Source organism: Rattus norvegicus, chromosome 12 (assembly GCF_036323735.1).
Source record: "Rattus norvegicus strain BN/NHsdMcwi chromosome 12, GRCr8, whole genome shotgun sequence".
Lineage (NCBI taxonomy): Eukaryota > Metazoa > Chordata > Mammalia > Rodentia > Muridae > Rattus > Rattus norvegicus.
The window spans coordinates 51,638,895-51,659,800 of NC_086030.1; the positions used below are offsets into that span (position 1 = coordinate 51,638,895).

The window sequence follows — 20,906 nt, forward strand, 5'->3', positions numbered from 1 at the left end:
CCAGTCTGCTGTTCTGAAAACATTTTCCTGATAATTGACACTTTTTTGGTTTTTCAAGATAGGGTTTCTCTGTGTAGCCGTGGCTGTCCTGAAACTGGCTCTGTAGACCAGGCTGGCCTCAAACTCACAGAAATCTGCTGGCCTCTGCCTCCCAAGCGCTAGGATCAAAGATGTGTGCTACCACTGTTGACAATAATTGACACTTTGAGGTTTTAACTGATAAACTGACTTAATGGATGGGATGGGACTTCTGGGATTTAAATAAAACATAATTTTAAATCCATAGTCATTATTGAATATTGATTTGTGGTATATAGCATGAATCGAAGCCTTTGTTATGTCTTAAACTTGTTTTTGTTCCATAGGAATATGTCTATGAAGATGCTGATGGACAAACAGAAGTCATGCCGGTATGTGAACCCCTCTCCCTGAATGCCTGATTAAAGGCCAACCTTCCCCATAGCTTATGGAACCTGCTTTCTCTCTACAGCTCTGGACACCGCCCACCCCTCCTCAGGATGACAATGATATCTACATTGACTCAGTTATGTGTCTCATGTATGAAACCACACCTATCCCAGAAGCTAAGCTGCCTCCTGTTTACGTGAGGAAGGAGCGCAAGCGGCACAAAACTGACCCCTCAGGTGTGCACCTCACTGATTTCTGCCCCCTGGAATTGCCATGATGATGAGAGGCTAAATCACTGTGGCTCTTCCTTCTTCCGCTGGAACAGGAGGAGGAACCCACGCATGTCTCTTGTGCCATATTCCTGGGTTCTCCTGTTTTAGGGGAAGAGGCTTTGATGGTTACAATTGTTAGTACTTGAAAACCACTGGGAGAGTGGGTGCCATGACCTGCATCTGCATTCACAGGCCTTGGGATGCTGAGGCAGAAGGGTCATAAGAGTTCATGGCCAGCCTAGTAGTAAGACTGTTTTGAAAACCCAAAACAGATAATTAGTAAACTCGGGGAAACCGGTTTTGCCTTTAGCAGTTGTCTACATGCCTCTGTGTGCCTTCTTCCCTTTTCGTCATCTCATTGGTGAGGAAATCTCTCTCACCAATATTGCTGAATTCTGCTCCTGTTTAGCTGCAGGCCGGAAAAAGAAGCAGCGGCATGGTGAGGCGGTTGTCCCACCACGATCCTTGTTTGATCGGGCAACACCTGGCATGTTGAAAATCCGGCGTGAAGGCAAAGAGCAGAAGAAGAATTTGCTGCTGAAACAACAGACACCCTTTGCCAAGCCTCTGCCCACCTATGTTAAGTCCTCAGGGGAACCTGCCCAGGACAGTCCGGACTGGCTCATTGGCGAGGACTGGGCCTTGCTCCAGGTGAATGGCTGTGTTATCTTTGGGTTGGTTGGTTGTTCCCCACATTGGCAGTTCATAGTGCTGTGTGGAATGTCTTTGACACAGGAAAAGACATCACCAGTGCATTTGAAGTGTATTCACCTGTGTGCTCTGAAATCTCAACCTCCAGGCTGTAAAGCAGTTGCTTGAGCTGCCCTTGAACCTCACGATTGTGTCACCTGCCCACACTCCTAATTGGGACCTTGTCAGTGATGTTGTCAACTCTTGTAGTCGAATCTACCGCTCTTCCAAGCAGTGCCGGAATCGTTATGAGAATGTCATCATTCCCAGAGAGGAGGGGAAGGTGAGCTTGGACTCCTTGGTCTTCCTGGGAAGATCTGGCCTCTGCATTGACTGGGTCTGGCTGTGCATTGCTGGGCAGTGTAGCTGTCCCTGTAGACTGTGATGAAATCAGCCTTCTTGACTAGTAAGGCCCACTGGCACACAGCGTGTGGACGTTCTTGGAGCGTCAGCTGCCTTGCCCTTGAGACAGGGTTCATATGAACCAGGTACCAGCATCTGTGCTGTTGCTGCAGTGTGAAAAACTCTGCCATTAGCCCTTCGTCATAGCTACTTTTTGTTACTAAACTTCGGATAAGTGAGGGAAGAACTCTTCTTATTTGGTAACCAGTTCATTTGAAGAAGAGTCTGCTCATAGTTTCGGTGCTGCAAGCACAGTCAGCAGTTTGACAATCACAGTCTCTTTCTGGGATAACCCTGAACATTGCAAGTATATGTTGATTGATAATATGGCCAAACCATTGTGTCTTTCATTTTAAGAAGCCTACTATGGTTTGCGTCCTGGACAGAAATGAGTCGGTGCTGCTGCTCAGGGACATGCAGGCCTCTACTTGGCTTCCTCCTTCTTGCTCTGAGTTTGTCTGTTTCTGTTTCTCCATTTGGCTCTCTTTTCTTTACACAGCTCCCTCCCTCTTTCTTTCTCTCTTGCCACTTAAGCCTAGCTTTTCTGCACATGTCACACCAGTGTTTGCAAATGTTCAGCAGCTCTGTTGCCAAGGCAGGTGTGTAGAGAACACTGTCTTTCTGACCACCTCAGTATGTCCATTAGCTTAGCAACAGTGAGTTGGCAAGACAGGCATCTAGTCCTTGTTCTGGTACAATTTGTGAAAACAACCTTGGTGTTAAGAGCCATATGTGCCCTCGGTACAAGAATGCCACACTCACTTCACTTCTGTGACCACTCTTTGAACCATCTCTTGTCATTTCTAAAACACTCGTCTCAGAACAAAACATTGTTTGCTTTTTTTAATAAAAAAGCAAGCCTTCCTCATAATACCATTCTTTGATTCCTCTACCGTAAAACTTCCTGAAAACTTACATTCACTCTTTTATGTTCTGGAAGCATTTATAATAATAGCAGCCATTACCTTAATATTGAAAAAAAATAAAGCTAAAATATTTTCTTCTCTTATAGCTGATTTGTGAAGCTAATCCAAAGAAAAAGGCACAAAATATTTATAAGGTACGAGGAGGTGTTCTGAATGAGATGGAAAGCTTTCTGTAAGTGCCTGTGCAGAGGAGCACAGTGAGATTCAGGCTGAGCCTGGACTGTAGGATCAGAAACACAGCACTTAGGGTTTTCTCAAGTGCCTTTTATTCCTATACAATAGAGGCTTTGCTTCTTCACCTGAAGAAACCACACAGTGATTCACTGAGGGACATTTGAGAGCCTCTCTGTTGTCAGCACCCTGTCGAGGCTTATAGCATGGTGGCTAGATGCCAGTAAGCCTAACATACGTGTGTGTGTGTGTGTGTGTGTGTGTGTGTGTGAGAGAGAGAGAGAGAGAGAGAGAGAGAGAGAGAGAGAGAGAGGTGTGTAGCCCTGGAGCTATTGTTCATAGCTAGAACCAATTAGGGCTTTGTTGCTGAACACATGTCCTTTCTGCCTTTGGCCTTGTCTTGCCTTCGCTCTGGTGGTGGCTCTTACTTTCCCCTCTCCCTGCTTCCCTTTGTTTAATGTTGTTGTTTAAATTGGAGAGTGCTTATATAGGGAACAGTGTTCACAAAGTTGACCAATTAACTGTGCACATTTGGTATTTTTAGTTTTGATTTTCCTTGGCATTCTCTTTGAACTTAAGGCATTCCTCCAGCAACAGACGTGTACATGTGTTTTTTTGCCTAAGTATATCACAATTATACTAGGTGTAACTGACTTCAATAATGGAGTTAGTCAGGGTTCAGAGATCCTGAGAGGCAGAGAGAGAGTCCTGGGCCAGGTGGGGTTGGGAGCTCGTCTCTGACCTTGCACAGACTTATCTCTGGACTTGTATCTGAGGGGAAGTGTTTGGGTGTCTGGGTAGCAAGTGGACAACTGTTGAATGTCCTTTTGTTTATCTGCATTATAAACAGGAAAGATCATGAGGTACAAATGATGCCACAGCCTTCAAGGAATGCAGCCTTAGACATCCCTGTTGCCCTACTGTTTACTATGGGTAGAAGGTATCTATGTTAGATTACCACTGCCCTTTAGTGTCCGTTGGAACTAGACTCAACAGTTGAAGACTTATAGCTAGCTCTATCCTGTTAACCTGCCATGCATTAACTCCAGAGTGTAACCCTGAATATTTTGTGCAACATTTCTCTCCTCAGTGAGAGGGGAGGCTCAATTAAGCAAAGGTTCCTAAAGATTGGGGAGATTGCCAGGTACCAGCAATGATGATCACTCACTGTTGCTACCGTTGTATTAGGTTATCCCAGAAAGGAAGGCAGGGAATGGGGCTTGGGTGCAGCCCTTGCGGCTTAGAAACAGGCTTCTGATTCAGCAAATGCTGTTTCCAGAGTAGTTGTGTGTCAGGCTGATGGTCTAAACTTGATGAGCTCCTATCAATTTTATTTCAGAGTAAGAACAACCGTCCGCTCCGCACAAGCCAGATTTATGCTCAGGATGAGAACGCAACTCACACCCAGTTGTACACAAGCCACTTTGAGCTGATGAAAATGACAGCTGGCAAGAGAAGCCCCCCAATCAAGCCTCTGTATGTTCCCTGGGCTCTCACTGTGTTACTGGGATTGTGTCAGCTTAAAGGCTGCTGACTAAGACTTGCTCCTGATTGGTTGCTCTTGTTCCATAACTGTCCTCCTGTTTCTGTTGCAGGCTTGGCATGAATCCCTTTCAGAAGAACCCCAAACATGCCTCTGTGCTGGCAGAAAGGTACTTCTATGAATTTGACACATTTTTTGCCTTTGAAATGAGTTTGTGTAGTTACTTTAAGTTCAGTAGAATACTGAACTATAGTATAAAATAGCATGATCTAAGCTTTAGCCATGATGGTATAGGCCCTGAGCTTGAGAAAACTTGAGGTCTTTTGCCTTTGATCAGAGTTTGTCTGCAGTAGCCCCTGCCAGATAGACAGACACAATGAGAGTCATTTATAAGAAGTCCTTATAAATTGCTTTGTGCAGGGACTTTGTTCTCAAGTATAGCTAATGTGTTCCAAGGCTAAGAGAGTGATTGCAAGGAAATTTCTCACAAGGTTCCTCTGCCCTGCTAGTACAACTTTTATTGATTGTACCATAAAAGAATATTAAGTTAGAGATGAATGTTCTTAGTTATTCAGTAAAGGAAAAAGAAAATAGTCGGCAGGTGGGAGATGAGATGGGAAGATGAAGCTCTCTTTGGAATTGAGCTGTGGGCTAGATATGAGCAGTGCTTTTATATGTTCTTCGAGTTAACTATGAGAAAGGAGATCTGCTTAGGTGAAATAGGCACCTCTTTGTCTTCAACACTACATGTGTACACACTGGTCATTTCCTGTCTAGCACCTGCTTTCCTGTTAAATCCTGTGTGTCTGCTTGTCACATAACTGTGGGAGTTGTTATTGCCAGAGTCAACTCATGGCACATTTGCTGAGAGCCCAGTAGCAGTACTGGGCTTTCTTTAGCAGTGCCCTGTATGGCCTGGGCTCTTCACCTCTCAGTGTCAGTCTCCCAGCGCTGGACCACCATGTGGAAAGTTGAAGCCCAGCCCTGCTGTATTTCTTTCCAGTACGGATTACCTTTAGAGATGCCCTATTTCACTCATTTGCTGTGTGCACCTCTGCAGCACTGCTTATTGGTTGGGTGAAACAATGAATTAATTCAGCTATTAATAGGTCAAGAGCTGCAGAGGACACAGTGCTTAATGAAGGATGCTGGTGTGCCTTCCAGAGGTGTAGGTAGCATAAAAAGAGGGAAAAGGGGGTCTTCACAGGTAGCAGTGTTTGGTGTACAGTATAGGACATAAAGGAGAATGCTTAGGGTTTGGGAAGCGTAGTTCCAGAGGCTAGGGGGCATTTAGTCACTTCCTAGGAAGGTGGATTGTAAGTTGAAGACAAAAGAGACTTGAGTCACCAGAGCAGTGTAGGCAAAAATAGAGTGCTGCAGGGACTATGAGACTTTCATGGGCTGAGCAGGGCACTCATGTAGCTAGATGTGAGCATTAATGAGGTTACCTCAGCCCATCGTGTAATTGAGCTGGGTGAAAACCTTACAGTACCTGCCTTGGAGTGCTGATAGGAGGGTTATCTATTTAGTGGGAATAGGAGGTAGGGTGTTGTTTGTCCAGTGTTTTGGGATAGTTTTGGACAGGCTCTAGGTTCTTTGGTAGGCTATGGAGGATTTGTGGAGGTGTGTCTGGGGCAGATCCTCAGAGTTCATGGAGTACTACCGGATAGTAGATTCCTGAAACTGCAGAAAGTACTGAATCTCATCTATGCTGGGGGTGGGGGGGTATATGTTTTCTTTTTGAGACAAGACTTTTCTATGGGCTGGCCTTGAACTTGGGGTAATCCTTTTGTCTTGGTCTCCTGAGTGATGGGAATCCTGTACAGGCAGGCGTGAGCCACCATGTACTGTATGTACATTGTTTTGTTTTTTAAGTAAAAGCCTTTCACTTTTCATTTAAGTGTTACATGACTTTCTTTTTTGGCATATATACACTCCCATCACTCAGTTTTATTAAGTCACGTTGGGTTTTGTTTATTTAGGGGGGTTGTTTTGGTTTTGGGATTTTGTTTGTGTCTTTTGTTTGGATGGTGGCTTTTTTGTTTTATTTATTTTTAGAGACAGGATTTCTCTGTGTATCCCTGATCATTCTGGAACTCTGTAGACAGGTTGTCTATGAACTTAGAGATCTTTCTGCTTCTGCCTCCTAAGTGCTGAATTAAAGGAGTGTTTCACCCCTATCCAACTGTTTTTTAACACAAGCCTGAAATACAGTCAGCCTGGTAGCTGATACTATGACAGTTACTATAATAATTGAGTCGTGTATACAGTATACATCCTGGACCAAAACACAGCTCACATCCTGAGCTGGAATGAATGGAACAAAGCACATTATTGAGGGCAATATATAGTTTAAAACTAATGAATTGGGTTGGGGATTTAGCTCAGTGGTAGAGCGCTTGCCTAGCAAGTGCAAGGCTCTGGGTTCGGTCCCCAGCTCCAAAAAAAAAAACCAAAACAAAACAAAACAAAAAAACCTAATGAATTATAGGGCTGGTGATTGGCTCAGCAGACAAGAGTTCAGTTCTTAGCACCCATGTCATGTGGTTCACACCTACCCATTACTCCAGCTCCAGGAAATTAGTGTCATCTTCTGGCCTCCATAAACTCAAACATATATACACAGTTTACAAAATTAAGTCTAGGGGCTACAGAGATAGCTTAGCAGTTAAGAGCACTGACTGTTCTTCTAGAGATCCTGAGTTTAGTTCCCAACTCACAACCATGTATAATGGATCTGATGCCCTCTTCTGGTGTGTCTGAAAACAGCTACAGCGTACTCATATAAATAAAATAAATCTTTTTTTAAAAAATGAAGTCTTTTTTAAAAAAACAAAACCTAATGGATTGTTTCTGGAATTTTTCAAGCAATATTTTTGACCATGGCTGATATATGTAATAGAAGCTGTAGATAAAAGAGCTTTTTAACTTTGGCCATTTACTTTTAAGTGGAATCAACTATGACAAGCCGCTGCCTCCCATTCAAGTTGCATCTCTCCGTGCAGAGCGAATTGCAAAAGAGAAAAAGGTATGGTGCCCTAAAACCTGGGTCCTCTCAGAAACGTGCTGCTATGACACACTGCCACCCTAGGCTGTGTCCAGTTCCTTCAGCAGCTTCTTTGCTTATCTTTTAGGCTCTGGCTGATCAGCAGAAGGCACAGCAGCCACCGGTGACACAGCCGCCCCCTCAGCAGCAGCCTCAGCAGCAGCAGCCGCCTCAGCAGCAGCAGCAGCAGCCCCCACCACCTCCACAGCAGCCACCACCACCAGTGCCCCAGCCACAGGCAGCAAGCAGTCAGACACCAGCAGGGCAGCCTGTTGTCCAGCCTCAGGTCCAGGCCCAGCCACAGCCACCGCCTGTGCAGGCACAGTCAAAGGGGCAGGCCACAATGACAACTGTGGGCAGTGCTGCTGTGCTGGTAAGAGCCTCTAAACCCACAGTCTGTGCACCTCCCTCTGTGAGGACTCAGGCTGCATCTTGGGGGACGTCTGCATTTTCAGCTGACTGAGCCATCCTTGATGGCTTGGGAGGATGAAGCCACTTTTTGGTACAAGGATCAGGACTAAGGAGGACCTGGTCCTACAGTTGGGTGTAGTCACACATATTTTTATCCAAGTTTAAGGAAGATCATGAGTATGAGTGTGGCCCAAGCTGTAAAACAAGACCACAACTCAAAAAAGACGTCGCTGCATTCTATAAAATAAGACAGGTGAATTTGTTCCCTCATTTCCTGCAAGTGGACAGAGCAGTGCCTTCTGGGTCATTGCATGCTCAGCCACCACCTGGGGATGCCACTCAAGCTCACCCACATTCTCAAGCTGTAAGAACACAGATGGGCCAGTGAAAGTCAAAGTTTGGCCAACTCAGGTGTTGACATAAGTGCTTACACTCATTTTCTGTGGTGTTCATCACAGTCATTGAAGCTATGTGTAGTCACATTTGAAGAGAATAGGCCCTGTGCAAAATGGGATGACACTTAAGTCCGTCAGCCAGACATGAAAGTATTTGTATGGTGCATACAAGTACAGAGGAATGCTGTTACATACAGAGGCCAAAGGTTTTGGGTTCTGCTCTCAGGCTCCATCCACTCTTGTTGTGGGCCTTCACCTGGGCTTGCAGATTTGGCTAAGTGTGCTGGCCAGTGGGCCCAAGTGTCCTCTTGTCCACACCTCACTAGTACAGGGATTGTAAGCACACACCACTACTCAGAGGTCTGTATGTGGGTGAGGAGTTAAACTCCAATTCTCACACTTACAAAGCAAGCACTTTACCAACGGAGACGTTCCTCAGACCTTGAATCATTGGCATTGAGCTGTGGTGGGTTTTTATATGTGGTTGGGCAACATTCTTCCTTTACTCAGATGATGATAACATTTACTAAACACTGTATGATGTGAGGACTTTAAGGTTGATGGGCAATAGCTCTTGCCCATTGAAGTTTGTCTTCCTATGTGGGATAGAATAATGATCACAGGAAGAATTTGGACAGTGATTGGTGGTAGGAACATCATGAAGAGGTGGCATTTGAAAGTTGAGGCCTAAGTGACAGGAAGCATTGGTGAGAAGGATGGAAGCAGCCAGTACAGAGGCTTACATGTGGCCAGTATGAGGGAGGTGACTTAGCACTGGAGAAATGCATGTGGTGAGGGGCAGTGTGGGAAGGGGAGGCAAGCTGGAGGCAGCCCTGGTGGTGAGCAGACTGAAAGCAGCCAAGGGAATATGCTTGGGATTTGTGTTGGCTGATGATCGATTTTGCAGAGTTTATGCAGCAGAAGGCCTGGCCTGAAGTTAACCTGAGTTTCTGTTTTCAATAGGCAGGAACCATTAAAACATCAGTCACTGGAACAAGCATCCCAACAGGTGAGGAGGTGCAGAGGGCTTGGAAAGAAGAGGTCAGCCTTTTTTTTTTTTTTTTTTTTTTCTTTTTTCTTTTTTCTTTTTTTCGGAGCTGGGGACCGAACCCAGGGCCTTGCATTTGCTAGGCAAGCGCTCTACCACTGAGCTAAATCCCCAACCCCGAGGTCGGCCCTTCTCCTCTGACCTCACCTGTGTCGTCCCCTTTAGGCACTGTAAGTGGAAATGTGATTGTGAACACAATAGCCGGTGTCCCTGCTACTTTCCAGTCCATTAACAAGCGTCTGGCATCACCTGTGGCTCCTGGAGCTTTGACTGTGAGTTGTTCCCATGGTCAGAGAGCATACCATGGCTTGTATTCTGAAAGGACTATTTGCTTCTTGAACAATCCATAGATGAGAAAAGTAACTGGTCGAGTTTGAATTTCATGAATAAGTAGCTAGTCAGTTTGGGAATCATCAGGAAACTGTTCTCTTTTGTATTATTAGGCAAGGATGAATGTCCCCATAGGACAATTTTCAGGGAGGAGAGGTGTGGTATATGACAAAACAGCTGCCAGTCCCCTTGTCCCAGGTGCCCTTACCTGTGCCTCACTCTGAGTGGGAAGCAGAGGTGATGTAGGTGCCCTGGTAGAGTGCTGTGCTGGAGTGCTGCTCAGAGCCATGTGAGGAGAGCAAGCAGCCTGATCCCCAGGATAAAGGCAACTGGGCAGGAGAGAGAGCAATCACAAGCATCAAGGTATAGGTTGACTGTGGGAAGATGATCCCCTTCGGTTTAGAGAACATGCCCTCTGTAGCATAGCACAGGCCATGTGGTCAGAAAGTTTTCCTAGTGTCAGCTACTTGCTTTTCTTTTCATAGCTCACAGTCAAAATAAAACACATTGCAGTACACTTGATTCTCTGATACCAAGCCTGAAAAGCAGCCCGTCTCTTGTAATAAGAAGTGATATCTCAAAGATGTAATGCTCTTACATCAGCATGCTGTGTCCCTCTGCAGTTTAGAGAATACCTTTTCTTTTTTTTTTTTTTTTTTTCTGGAGCTGGGGACCGAACCCAGGGCCTTGCGCGAGAATACCTTTTCTAAGAAGATGTAATTTCTCTGAGATCCTACAGAGGTAGACCCAAAAGTGGATGGAGTTATGGGTGGTACAGAACTATATAGATACACGTGTTTGTGTGTAATCACTGGGATTGCCGAGCATGTCAAGAGAGGCTAGAAAGAAAAAGACAGTCCTCACCAGATGACACCAGAACAGTTGGGGAGCTATACACTAAAAATGAATCTTGACAATTTGCACTTTTTTGTTTTTTTTACGCCTCTGCCTCCCGAGTGCTGGGATTAAAGGCATGCACCACCATGCCCAGCTGAATTCACTTTGCATGGTAACAAGCCATTGAAACTGTGGACTTCTGGAAGGAAAGATACATCTTGCCTTACAGTGGGCAGCTGTGGTAACATTCCTGTATTACCTTTCTAGACATCTGGAGGTTCTGCTCCTGCTCAGGTGGTTCACACCCAGCAACGAGCAGTCGGCTCCCCAGCCACTGCCACCACTGACCTGGTGTCCATGACAACAACTCAAGGTGTACGAGCAGTCACTTCCGTGACAGCCTCAGCTGTGGTCACTACCAACCTGACTCCAGTGCAGACCCCAACCCGCTCTTTAGTAACCCAGGTGTCTCAAGGTAAAGGGGCTTGGTGTTTCCCTGAGCCAATATCCGCTATTAGAGCTTCTGTTTGCAATTGTTCTCCAGAAGAGTTGAGGATGCGAAGGTCTAACAAGCCAGCCTCTTTACAGCCACAGGGGTTCAGCTACCCGGAAAAACCATCACCCCTGCTGCCCATTTCCAGCTTCTTAGGCAGCAGCAGCAGCAACAGCAGCAGCAGCAACAGCAGCAGCAGCAGCAGCAGACTTCCCAGGTGCAAGTTCCACAGCTCCAGGGCCAGGCCCAGTCTCCTGCACAGATGAAAGCTGTGGGCAAGCTAGCACCGGTAATGCATCCTTTACTGTACCACCACAGGCACTCTCTGCACTCTCACTGAACTGCCTCTCTGCAGTTCAGAACCTACTTTGCAAAAATCCAGCATTGCCTTTAGAGAGCCTGATTTCTTGTATTTAGACAACTTTCTGTCCAGTAAGCGTGCATCATGCTTCTAAGAATCATTGGGAAACCTTAGTTTCCTGCTGGAGGTGCATCTTGAATCCTGTGCATTGTACTGCCACAGCTCCTTTTCCAGAGGACTACAGTGTGAACCTCCACTCCTGGAGGTCGGCACAAGAGCCTCCTCAGTGCTCCTTCAGGAGCAGATAGGTCACACTATGCTTCTCTTTGTGCCTGTTTGAACACTGGTGTTCTAGTTTTGCCATCCTGCTATCTTGCTATCTTTTTTGTTTTCTGTAGAAGGTAATGCTATATCCTTGCCACAAAAGCAGAATCACTAATATTCAGCATCAAAAGAAACCAGAAAAATACATACAGTGTGAATAAGAACTTTTCTGCTGATTCCTACTGACTGCTGGGTCTGATCTTTTGAGCTGCTGGTCAGAGGCTTGACACACTAGAGCTGAGGTGCAGCCACCTCTGAAGTTTGAGAAGGACCCAGAGATGTTCTTTTTTTTTTTTTTTTTTTTTTTTTTTAACTCTGTCCTTGTTCTATTGTGACCTCTTTAGTGTGTTTGTTCCTTTTGAGAGGTGATGATCAGGCACCTCAGTTGGGAGCTACCCTTTTTCTTCCTGTAAACCGTAGTAATTGTTCTCTGGACTCTTAAGGCCAGCAGAGGCAGATTGTATGTATGACAGCTAAAGCTGTCACTGAGACTGCTCCAGTTAGCATTTCCCACCCAGAGCAGCTGCCAGGAGCCCTGTTCATCCTCTTGTTCCTTTATTCCTCATGCACATTCTCCTAAGTCAGTTTCAAAGCCATTGTCATCTCTTATATACCCAGAGAGATCTGTTAGGGACAGTTCATACATTTGTGGGTAGGAGGGTGATTGGTTTTGTTTTGTATTGAACTTAACTATCTTTGTGTCTTGAGTCTGGTAGCATCGTGTAGCTGCTGTCAAACTTTCCCCTACTTCCAATGTGTCAGAACTGCAATCTGGAGCCACCAGGCCTGGCTCCTTATCTAGTTATCTGGATGTTTGCATAAGGTTTATTGCCAAGTTATTACTATTGATGGAGTTCAGTTACAAAGTTATTAACCATTTATTTAGACTGGCTATGAGAAGTAAAAACCTGGAAAGCTTGATTTGAACTTAGTCATCTGTCAGAGTTGCTATTCCCAGTTTTTTCAGTGAAGTATTGATTTTCATTCAGTGCCCACTTGGCAGTGTGGATGGTTTATATTCTGCATATCAGCTAATGTTCTTGATGTCTCAGTAGAGATGGAGGGTGGCTTACGGTTAGCTCATGTGGAAGACTTGTCTTATTTGGGTTTCAGGAACACATCATCAAGATGCAGAAACAGAAGATGCAGCTGCCACCACAGCCCCCACCACCACAGGCCCAGCCAGGACCCCCACAGCAACCAGCACAAGTGCAAGTGCAGACTGCACAGCCCCCACAGCAGCAGCAGAGTCCTCAGCTCACCACAGTCACAGCCCCACGGCCTGGGGCTTTGCTCACAGGCACCACCGTAGCCAACCTCCAGGTGGCCCGGCTTGTAAGTTCCAGTTCCTATATGTGTTGTCCATATGTGTACCATCTCTGCATTTCCCCAAAGCTTTTTTGTTTTTGTTATTTAAGTTGGTGGGGGAATGTGTATCTAGGTTGGAAACTATGTAGAGTCAGTTTTCTTCCACCTTTACAAAAATTGTAGAGACTAAACTTTGGTGCTAGGATTGCACAGCACACACCTTTACCTGCTGAGGGTGAGGTATTAGATTTGTGGCAGGTTGTGCTAGAGCTCCTTGTAGAACCAGCGAGTGTCACCAGGTCTATAGGGACCAAGTGGTTGGGAACAGCAGAAGGTGAGCAGCAAGGGGAGGCACAGCACACAGCTGTCCTGCTCTTTCCTAGGGAAGGGAAAGGGCAATGGCAGTACAGCTAGAGGATAGGACCACGTGTGTGTGTGTGTGTGTGTGTGTGTGTGTGTGTGTGTGTGTGTGTGTGCTGGAGACACACGGGGTTCCATGGCCAGTTCACTAGTGACCACTGGGCAGCAGGCAGCAGGGAGAGAGAGCAGGATTGGTGGTTGGTGAGATGCACACACTGTACTCAGTGTGCTTCAAATCTTGTGTGTCACAGCAGCCAATGATGGGTGCTCCATGAGGGCTTGCTCCACCAGTGCTGCTGCCCTAGGAGCTCTGCACCAGTCTCTGGGGATTTTTTATTGAGCTACCTTTTACAAATGAAGGAACTGTGGCACACCGGCTAATTACCTGCTCCGATCCTGTACTTGGCAACTGTAGCTTGAGATAGGGCCTCAGCCCCAGGTACCTGGGCTCTGCTCTGTGTGTAAGTCTTTCTGAGGGGCCCCTCCACCAAAGAGGAAGTCCTAGGATGACTTATTTCAAAAATAAGACTTTGTGCTTACAAAACTGCAAAGCATGGGAGTGGTAACAGCTAGTAGGCAGAAGCTTAATTAGCTATTGCAGAGAGGATTGTAGTAATTATGCACAAACTTCACATGCTCATTAATACAACCGTGCTCTTAACGTCCCACAAAAAATGGTTGGGCTGTAACCTAGAGACATTAAAAAGGTGGGTTAGCAACTAAATTAGTTCCTTTCCTTTCCTTCTCGATGTGATCTCATGGTGGGAAGTTGTGGCAATGTGAGAAAGGGGAGACAAATGCTGACATCAGCTCATCAGGCTCAGTCTGGGCTCCCAGTCCATATTCGGGGCTCATCTTGATTCCCCTCTCTGCTCTGCAACCTCCATACAGTCTTTCCCAGAGAGTTGTCTCCTGGACAGTTCTAAATCCAGTCAGATTGACAGTGAAGGTTAACCTTTCATCAGAGACTTTAAAGTGATTGTTGTAAAGGGAAGAGGCTTCATAATACAAGTGATTGTTCTATGTGGTACATTGAACAGACGGAAGAGATGCCTAGGAAGTCGAAGGTCATTTCCACTTTGCTGTGTGTGGGCTTTTACTGTGGGCAGCTTTGACTTTCTTAGGCTTCTTTTTTGTTCGTGTGTTTGTTTGGATTACCTCTATATATACAAAATTTGACTAATTTCCACTGTCCTTTTGTAGAATGTACTTTAAGGAGAAAAGCACTTGGTAGCAGTGTGGAAAAGTTGTAGATCAGGTAGCCCTGGGTGGTTATGGCAGTAACCTTGGAGAGGATGGAGATGTAGGTGGCACATGACTGGGGAGAGATGTGTGTGGATCTTAGGGACATCAGAACATGGCAGCAGGGCTGACAACCCAAAGGTCTTGTACAGATTCTGTCCCCATGTATCTGTTACTGGCCAGCAGAGGACCCTGGGCTGGCCTCGTGATTTTAGATTTTCCACTTAGTCCATCTTTGTAAATTTTCTTGACCTCTGGTCAAAAAGTGTTTTATAAAAATTAGGAAAGAGAAGACACACAATATCTGAATTTCTCTGGATTCTCCTGTTATTTCCACTGTTTAGACCCGAGTCCCTACTTCTCAGCTGCAGGCACAAGGGCAGATGCAAACTCAGACGCCCCAGCCTGCACAGGTGGCCTTGGCAAAGCCTCCGGTGGTATCTGTCCCAGCAGCTGTGGTCTCCTCGCCAGGGGTCACGACCCTGCCTATGAACGTTGCAGGGATCAGCGTGGCAATTGGACAGCCACAAAAAACAGCAGGTACCTTCCTGCAGCCTCCTCTTGCTGCATGCCTTTCCCAGGTGGCCATGTGGTACACAGGGAGGTTTTTCTGGTGGAGATGGTCACTGCCTTGCTCTGTCCTAACACTGGCTTTACACATAATGTCCTAGGGCGCTGAGTGTAAATTCTCTTAGGTTTCCAAGTCCCAAGTTTTGGCCCTTGGTTCTAACCATTAACATTCTGACATTTTCCACATGTTTCATCATTTATGAAATTGAAACACAATGTATATCTAGAGTCTGCTTAGTTTGCCTTAGAGGTCAATTCTAGAACTTAATCTTTTCTAAACAGAACCTGTATAATAAGCAGGGAGCCCTTGCCAGGACCTGCCTAACTGACTTGGTGTTCTTGTAGGGCAGACTGTTGTGGCCCAACCCGTACATGTCCAACAACTGCTGAAGCTCAAGCAGCAGGCTGTCCAGCAGCAGAAGGCCATCCAGCCACAAGTTGCCCAGGGCCAGGCTGCTGTCCAGCAGAAGGTATGGGTTCCGTATGTGATATTTTACTTAAGTGCAGCTTTGTGCTGGGGAGGAGGGTCCAGAGTAAATGAGCTGTGTTGAGCTACAGACCTCACAAGGTATGGGCTTCAAGGTGGAGGTGCGAATGTGGTCAATATCTCTTGTTTCCTTTCAGTTTTGAGGTGAATGCTTATGTAACTGATGATGGTAGGGTGGGTGGGCTCAAGCTAGACACCAGGTATGGATTTTTCCACTGGGACTGTGGGTTCAGGCAGTTGACACGCTTTCTGTACGTAGTAACTTACTGCCATTGGTATCACCCAATGTCAGAAAGGTAGGGCAATGCCAGGATCTTGGAATGGTTCTGACCGTATTGTCTAGGAAGTGCAGGCCCTTGGTAGTTGCTGGTGCTCTGAGTAGGGAACCCAGTCTTCACCTAGCTCTGAGCCTCTGCTGTCTCTTTTCCTCAGCTAACCACCCAACAGATCACTACTCAGGGCCCGCAGCAGAAGGTTGCTTATGCTGCCCAGCCAGCCCTTAAAACCCAGTTTCTGACTACACCCATCTCCCAGGCCCAGAAACTGGCTGGGACTCAGCAGGTGCAGACTCAGATTCAGGTAAGCCTGGCACTGTGTACAACTCCATGCAGATGGCACTGTAAATACTTGTTGTTTTCAGAGTCTTTCTAGGACAGACACTGAGACTTCCCAGTCAGATTTGTGTATACACACAGAGACACAGAATCCATTTGGCCAAATATTCCTGGTTATGAACTGTATCCTGGAGTGTGGTTGATAATGACACTGCATTGAAAAAAAAAACAAAACAAAAAACTGATTTTTCTCTTTCCCAGCATGTTACAATTGCAAATAGCTTCTTGTTTAGAGGTGGGATTTTATGTCTACTTCCCATGTGTTTACCTTTCTATCTTCTGGCTTTAGCTGTTAACATTTTTTAAAAAAGTATTTGTATGAGTGCTTTGTTTGCACACATTTTGAATTTCAGACTCACGGACTTTAGGATTCAGAAATCTGAATATAAAACAGATAGTGTAAAGATGGTTTCATACTGCTTAGGCTGGCCTTGAACATGCTGTATATAAAGCCCATGTTGACCTCAAACTTATCATCCTGCTCAGCTTCCAGAGTGATGGGGGTTGTAAGGGCCACCACAGTCTGTATGGGGAAGTTTTATAGCTTTTGTGATTCTGAGAATTCAACCTATGGCTTCATGAGACGAGTTTTCATTACTGAGCTATAGCTTCAGCTTTTAAAAAGTAAATTTTGACAAGATACTTCTGCAACAAATGTCTACAGGAAGTGAACACAGGGTAGGAAGTTTTGTTTTATAGAAGTGAGCTCTTGATTATGATGGATGAAACAAGTTGGAAGTCTGAGTGCCTGTCCTGGTGAGGTCTCCTGGTCTACTTAGCTGGCTGGCTAAGACACAGTGCCACTAAGGACTCAGGGTGTTAATGTTGCAGTTCAAATTTACTAAGAGAAATTTACTAAGAGGACTAGAATCCTCTTGAGTTATGGTTGTTTTGAAGATGATTTTGTTGCTCTTCATCATCCTAGGATCCTGGTGGGCACACTTGAGTTTGTTTCTCCATATTACCTGCTATTATGTTTGCTTAAAAAACAGATATTTGTACATGTATTTTGAATCTTATGCTTGCCTTGTTTTGTCAAAGGTTGCAAAACTCCCTCAAGTTGTGCAGCAACAAACACCTGTGGCCAGTATACAGCAAGTTGCATCAGCTTCTCAGCAGGTAGGCTATGTAGAGACCTGGGGGTGGGGTGCCCCTAATTCGTTGGAAAGTTGTGATTTTCATCCTTCAGAAGCAGGATCCCAGTGATTAGAAAATTGCTTCTGGTTTTCATAATGCACACCAAAAGATGAGCTTTCAGGGAAAATGACTAGGAAATTTCCAGAGCAGGACCACTGCGCTTAAGAACTTGGCTTTTGGGGTTGGGGATTTAGCTCAGTGGTAGAGTGCTTGCCTAGGAAGCGCAAGGCCCTGGGTTAGGTCCCCAGCTCCGAAAAAAAGAACAAAAAAAAAAAAAAAAGAACTTGGCTTTTAGGCTGGAGAGATGGCTCAGTGGTTAAGAGCACTGACTGCTCTTCCAGAGGTCCTGAGTTCAAATCCCAGCAACCCATGGTGGCTCACAATCATCTGAAGTGAGATCTGATACCCTCTTCTGGTGTGTCTGAAGACAGCTTTAGTGTACTTATATAGAATAAATAAATCTTATAAAAAAAAAAAAAAAACTTGGCTTTTGCCTGAACCTGCTCTCAGGTTTCTCATGTGAAAAAATGCCCAAGGTAGGATTACAGCTTCTGGGAAGTGTAAGCTTGTGTCAGAAGCATAGGATCCAGGTGGAGGCAAAGTGGCAAGTGACAGCACCTCTTTGTGACCCAGAGCCCTATTTTTACTTGTGATGCAGCATTTGTTTTAAATGTTGAGAAGATTGTCACTCTGCCTGACTTGAAGAAACCAAATAATGTTACACTGACCAAAATCCTTTGCTGTTTTTCTGAGGCCATGGGGTGTATGCAGTAGTTCTTTTGCTGGGGGGATGGGGGGGTAGGTTTGCCAGGACTGTTCTCTGGTGACATGTGCCTTCTGATTTGGCTTAGGCTTCTCCGCAGACGGTGACGCTCACACAGGCAACAGCAGCAGGGCAGCAGGTACAGATGATCCCAACAGTGACTGCAACAGCCCAGGTAGTGCAGCAGAAGCTCATCCAGCAGCAGGTGGTGACCACAGCCTCAGCATCACTGCAGACCCCTGGTGGCCCAAGCCCAGCACAGCTTCCAACCAGCTCTGACAGCCCAAACCAGCAGCCGAAGTTGCAAATGAGAGTCCCTGCTGTTAGGTTGAAGACACCCACCAAACCGCCATGCCAGTAGGCTGGAGATTGGTTGGTCTGTGCTAAGGCTGCCCCGTGTGTATGTGACAGTGCACACAGTGAGTTTCTCTTAGTGTGCACAGCTCAGTACTTGGTAGGGCTACATATCCTACCATTGTTTGCACATGCATTGTAGTCCTTCAGCAGGAGAGATGGCAGACCATCAGAGATCCCTGTCTCTTCCTAGAGCCTCCACTCTGGTCCTCTCTCTCTAAGTGCATATACCCTTCTCAATATGGCTTATGTTACAGGCATCCATCTTGCCCCAGTGAACATTAGCTTTGATTTGAATGAAGCTCTGGGGCTGATAGCATCCCTGTAGAGTAAGTTTGTGACACATTTTACTAGGCACCTCCGTGGATCCTTTAGTGTTCTTGTGACAAGCTGTGGACACATAGATACGGCAGGTGAAGCAGCCTGGTGGAGTTGAAATCAACACTACTTTCCCCTACTTTTTTCCTTAGTCTGGAGAGCCTAACATTTGCCTAGGAAGGCCTCATTTGGTCCACCCCACCCCTGGCAGCTCTTTATGGATTTCAGATGTCCTGACTGAACTGTTGTACTGTTATGGCCATTGCAGTTGAAGGGAAAAGGTTAGTTAGAATGAAGCTGAGTCCTCGGTGTTTACTCTTCTTACAACTGCAAGGTCGCATGTGGCATTCATGGACATAACAAGCTGACCATGCCTTCTACTTGCCAGAGTGTGGAAGGTCCATGTTCCACATCAGTGCTGAAGCCTGTTTTATGGCATGGGTCGCCTGAGGCCTGTGCTGTTATGTCAGTACTGCAGCCTGGAAGACAGAAGTGGTTGTGTTGTGTGCCGCCATGTCCGTCCCGCTGTTTGTGTCCTGTGTGGGGAGGAATTTGGTAATATATTCCATTCTGATGCCACCCAGAACTCACTTTTGAGCTCTTAATGTGAAACTTGGGGGGGAAAGTAGTAGATGTTGAAAAAAACAGAAGAGGTCCTGTATGCGGTCTCATAGGCAAAGCCCCATCCTTCTGTCTTGTATGCTGTGTTGGGGGAAAGCGCTTTGGAGGTTCCTGGTACCTGGCTCCTGGCTCGCAGCAGCAGCAGTTCCTGTAGGTCCATGGGCTCTTTGGTGAACAGCACACAACCATTGTGGCAGCCGCCTTCAGAGTGCCCAAGCCAAGTGTTTGGTGGGAGAAACAAGAGTCGTCTTCATTTTTGGCAGTTACTTTTGTTTATTTTTCAACCAGATAGATGTTGTGTTTTTTTAAAAATGTAAGAAACAGGACTGAAATTGTAAATACTTTGTAAACACAAGCATTTGTACTTGAATAGGATTTTAAACGGACAAGGTGTCCTACTAAGCAAAGGCTAATAAATAACCTTTCTACACCTTTCTTGTTCTGTCTTTCACAGACCACTGTTTGGCTTAAGGATGTTTTTTAAAGGAGCAATGTTGGCACCAAAGTTTGTATTGCTCCAACGTCATGGCCAATGTTTTGAGCTATCTGGCAACAGGACTGCACCAGGGAGTAGGAATGACCATATGAGCATAGTTCCCCTTCTACCCTTAGATGATCAGATGACACCAGAAAAACAATGCTTCATTTCTGCTTAGAGCTATCAAGCAAAATCAGCCCTCACACCCAGTCTCATGCAGGCAGAGCCCCAGGTATGTCCACCACCAGATGCCCAATCCTTACAGACCTAAACAAACCTTAATGACTCAGGTGAAAACTTGGCAAAATCAGTTGTCGGATGGTATTTTGCTGGGGCACACACATGGGAGTATTTTCCTGAAGCAGACACAGGTGAAAAGATGTTTCGCTAAGGCTGACCCCTGAAAGGATGCGTAAAGGATTTGTTTGCCTTACATTATTGAGTTGTGGAGTTCCACTTGTCATGACTTCATAGAAAGAAGCATACCAAAATCTTCTGATCGTGTTCTGGCAGATTCTTGCTGCTTCTGTGGACTCATGCCGATTGGCAGAGTGATGTCAGCTGATACAGATTCATGGAGTTTTGATGAGACAGCTTCACATAGTGAAGCAAGGCCCATGGAGGACACATGATGTTTGGAGGAAAAGTATAAATAGGACTCAATGGACAGTGAGGAGCTTGTATAGCCAGTTTGCAACACTTCTTTGTCTCTAGTTTTTGCTGATCTTTTTGTTGAGAGAGGTGCAGCAAAGAACTTCTCCTGGTTTCCCTGCTGGTCATGGCTGACTTGTGCTGATTCAGCAAAAGCCTGGCTGTGTCTGCTAGGATGTGCCACCACTGCTGACACAACTGGACTGTTGGTTTATTTGTGAAGTGTTTATGAGTGGATGGAACTGCTGCTATTTCCTGTGAATTGAACTATTATTGCTTTCCTGACAACACAGATTGGATTTGCTCCAAAGAATAATTTCTAAGCAAGTCCACTTTCCCCCTGAAAGGAGGAGAACAATGAACACACAATATACCTAAGTCTACAAGATACAACGAAGGCAGTCATAAGAGGGAAGCTTCTGTCACTAAAAGCCTACTTCCAAAAACTGAAGGCCTTCAAAATCAG

General features: G+C 45.7%; 1 protein-coding gene across 24 annotated transcripts in view; it reads left to right on the forward strand.

The window, feature by feature from the left end:
• The window catches only part of Ep400 (E1A binding protein p400), a 106,971-nt gene extending 87,230 nt beyond the window's left edge, over positions 1-19,741 (forward strand). For 18 of the 24 annotated variants that reach the window (XM_063271366.1, XM_063271383.1, XM_063271374.1 and 15 more), the window contains 19 exons: positions 366-410; positions 491-644; positions 1,090-1,325; positions 1,474-1,653; positions 2,785-2,832; positions 4,209-4,345; positions 4,465-4,521; positions 7,302-7,380; positions 7,487-7,771; positions 9,168-9,213; positions 9,418-9,524; positions 10,687-10,894; positions 11,008-11,201; positions 12,651-12,872; positions 14,792-14,987; positions 15,363-15,487; positions 15,937-16,083; positions 17,160-17,237; positions 18,107-19,741. In XM_063271366.1, the coding sequence (XP_063127436.1) occupies positions 366-410; positions 491-644; positions 1,090-1,325; positions 1,474-1,653; positions 2,785-2,832; positions 4,209-4,345; positions 4,465-4,521; positions 7,302-7,380; positions 7,487-7,771; positions 9,168-9,213; positions 9,418-9,524; positions 10,687-10,894; positions 11,008-11,201; positions 12,651-12,872; positions 14,792-14,987; positions 15,363-15,487; positions 15,937-16,083; positions 17,160-17,237; positions 18,107-18,379 (2,817 nt within the window). In that variant the 3' untranslated portion in view covers positions 18,380-19,741. Of the gene's footprint in view, positions 1-365; positions 411-490; positions 645-1,089; positions 1,332-1,473; positions 1,654-2,784; positions 2,833-4,208; positions 4,346-4,464; positions 4,522-7,301; positions 7,381-7,486; positions 7,772-9,167; positions 9,214-9,417; positions 9,525-10,686; positions 10,895-11,007; positions 11,202-12,650; positions 12,873-14,791; positions 14,988-15,362; positions 15,488-15,936; positions 16,084-17,159; positions 17,238-18,106 lie in introns of all 24 variants that reach the window. The other 6 variants (XM_063271373.1, XM_063271388.1, XM_063271389.1 and 3 more) reach the window with 3 other exon arrangements.
• Positions 19,742-20,906: the final 1,165 nt, after the last annotated feature.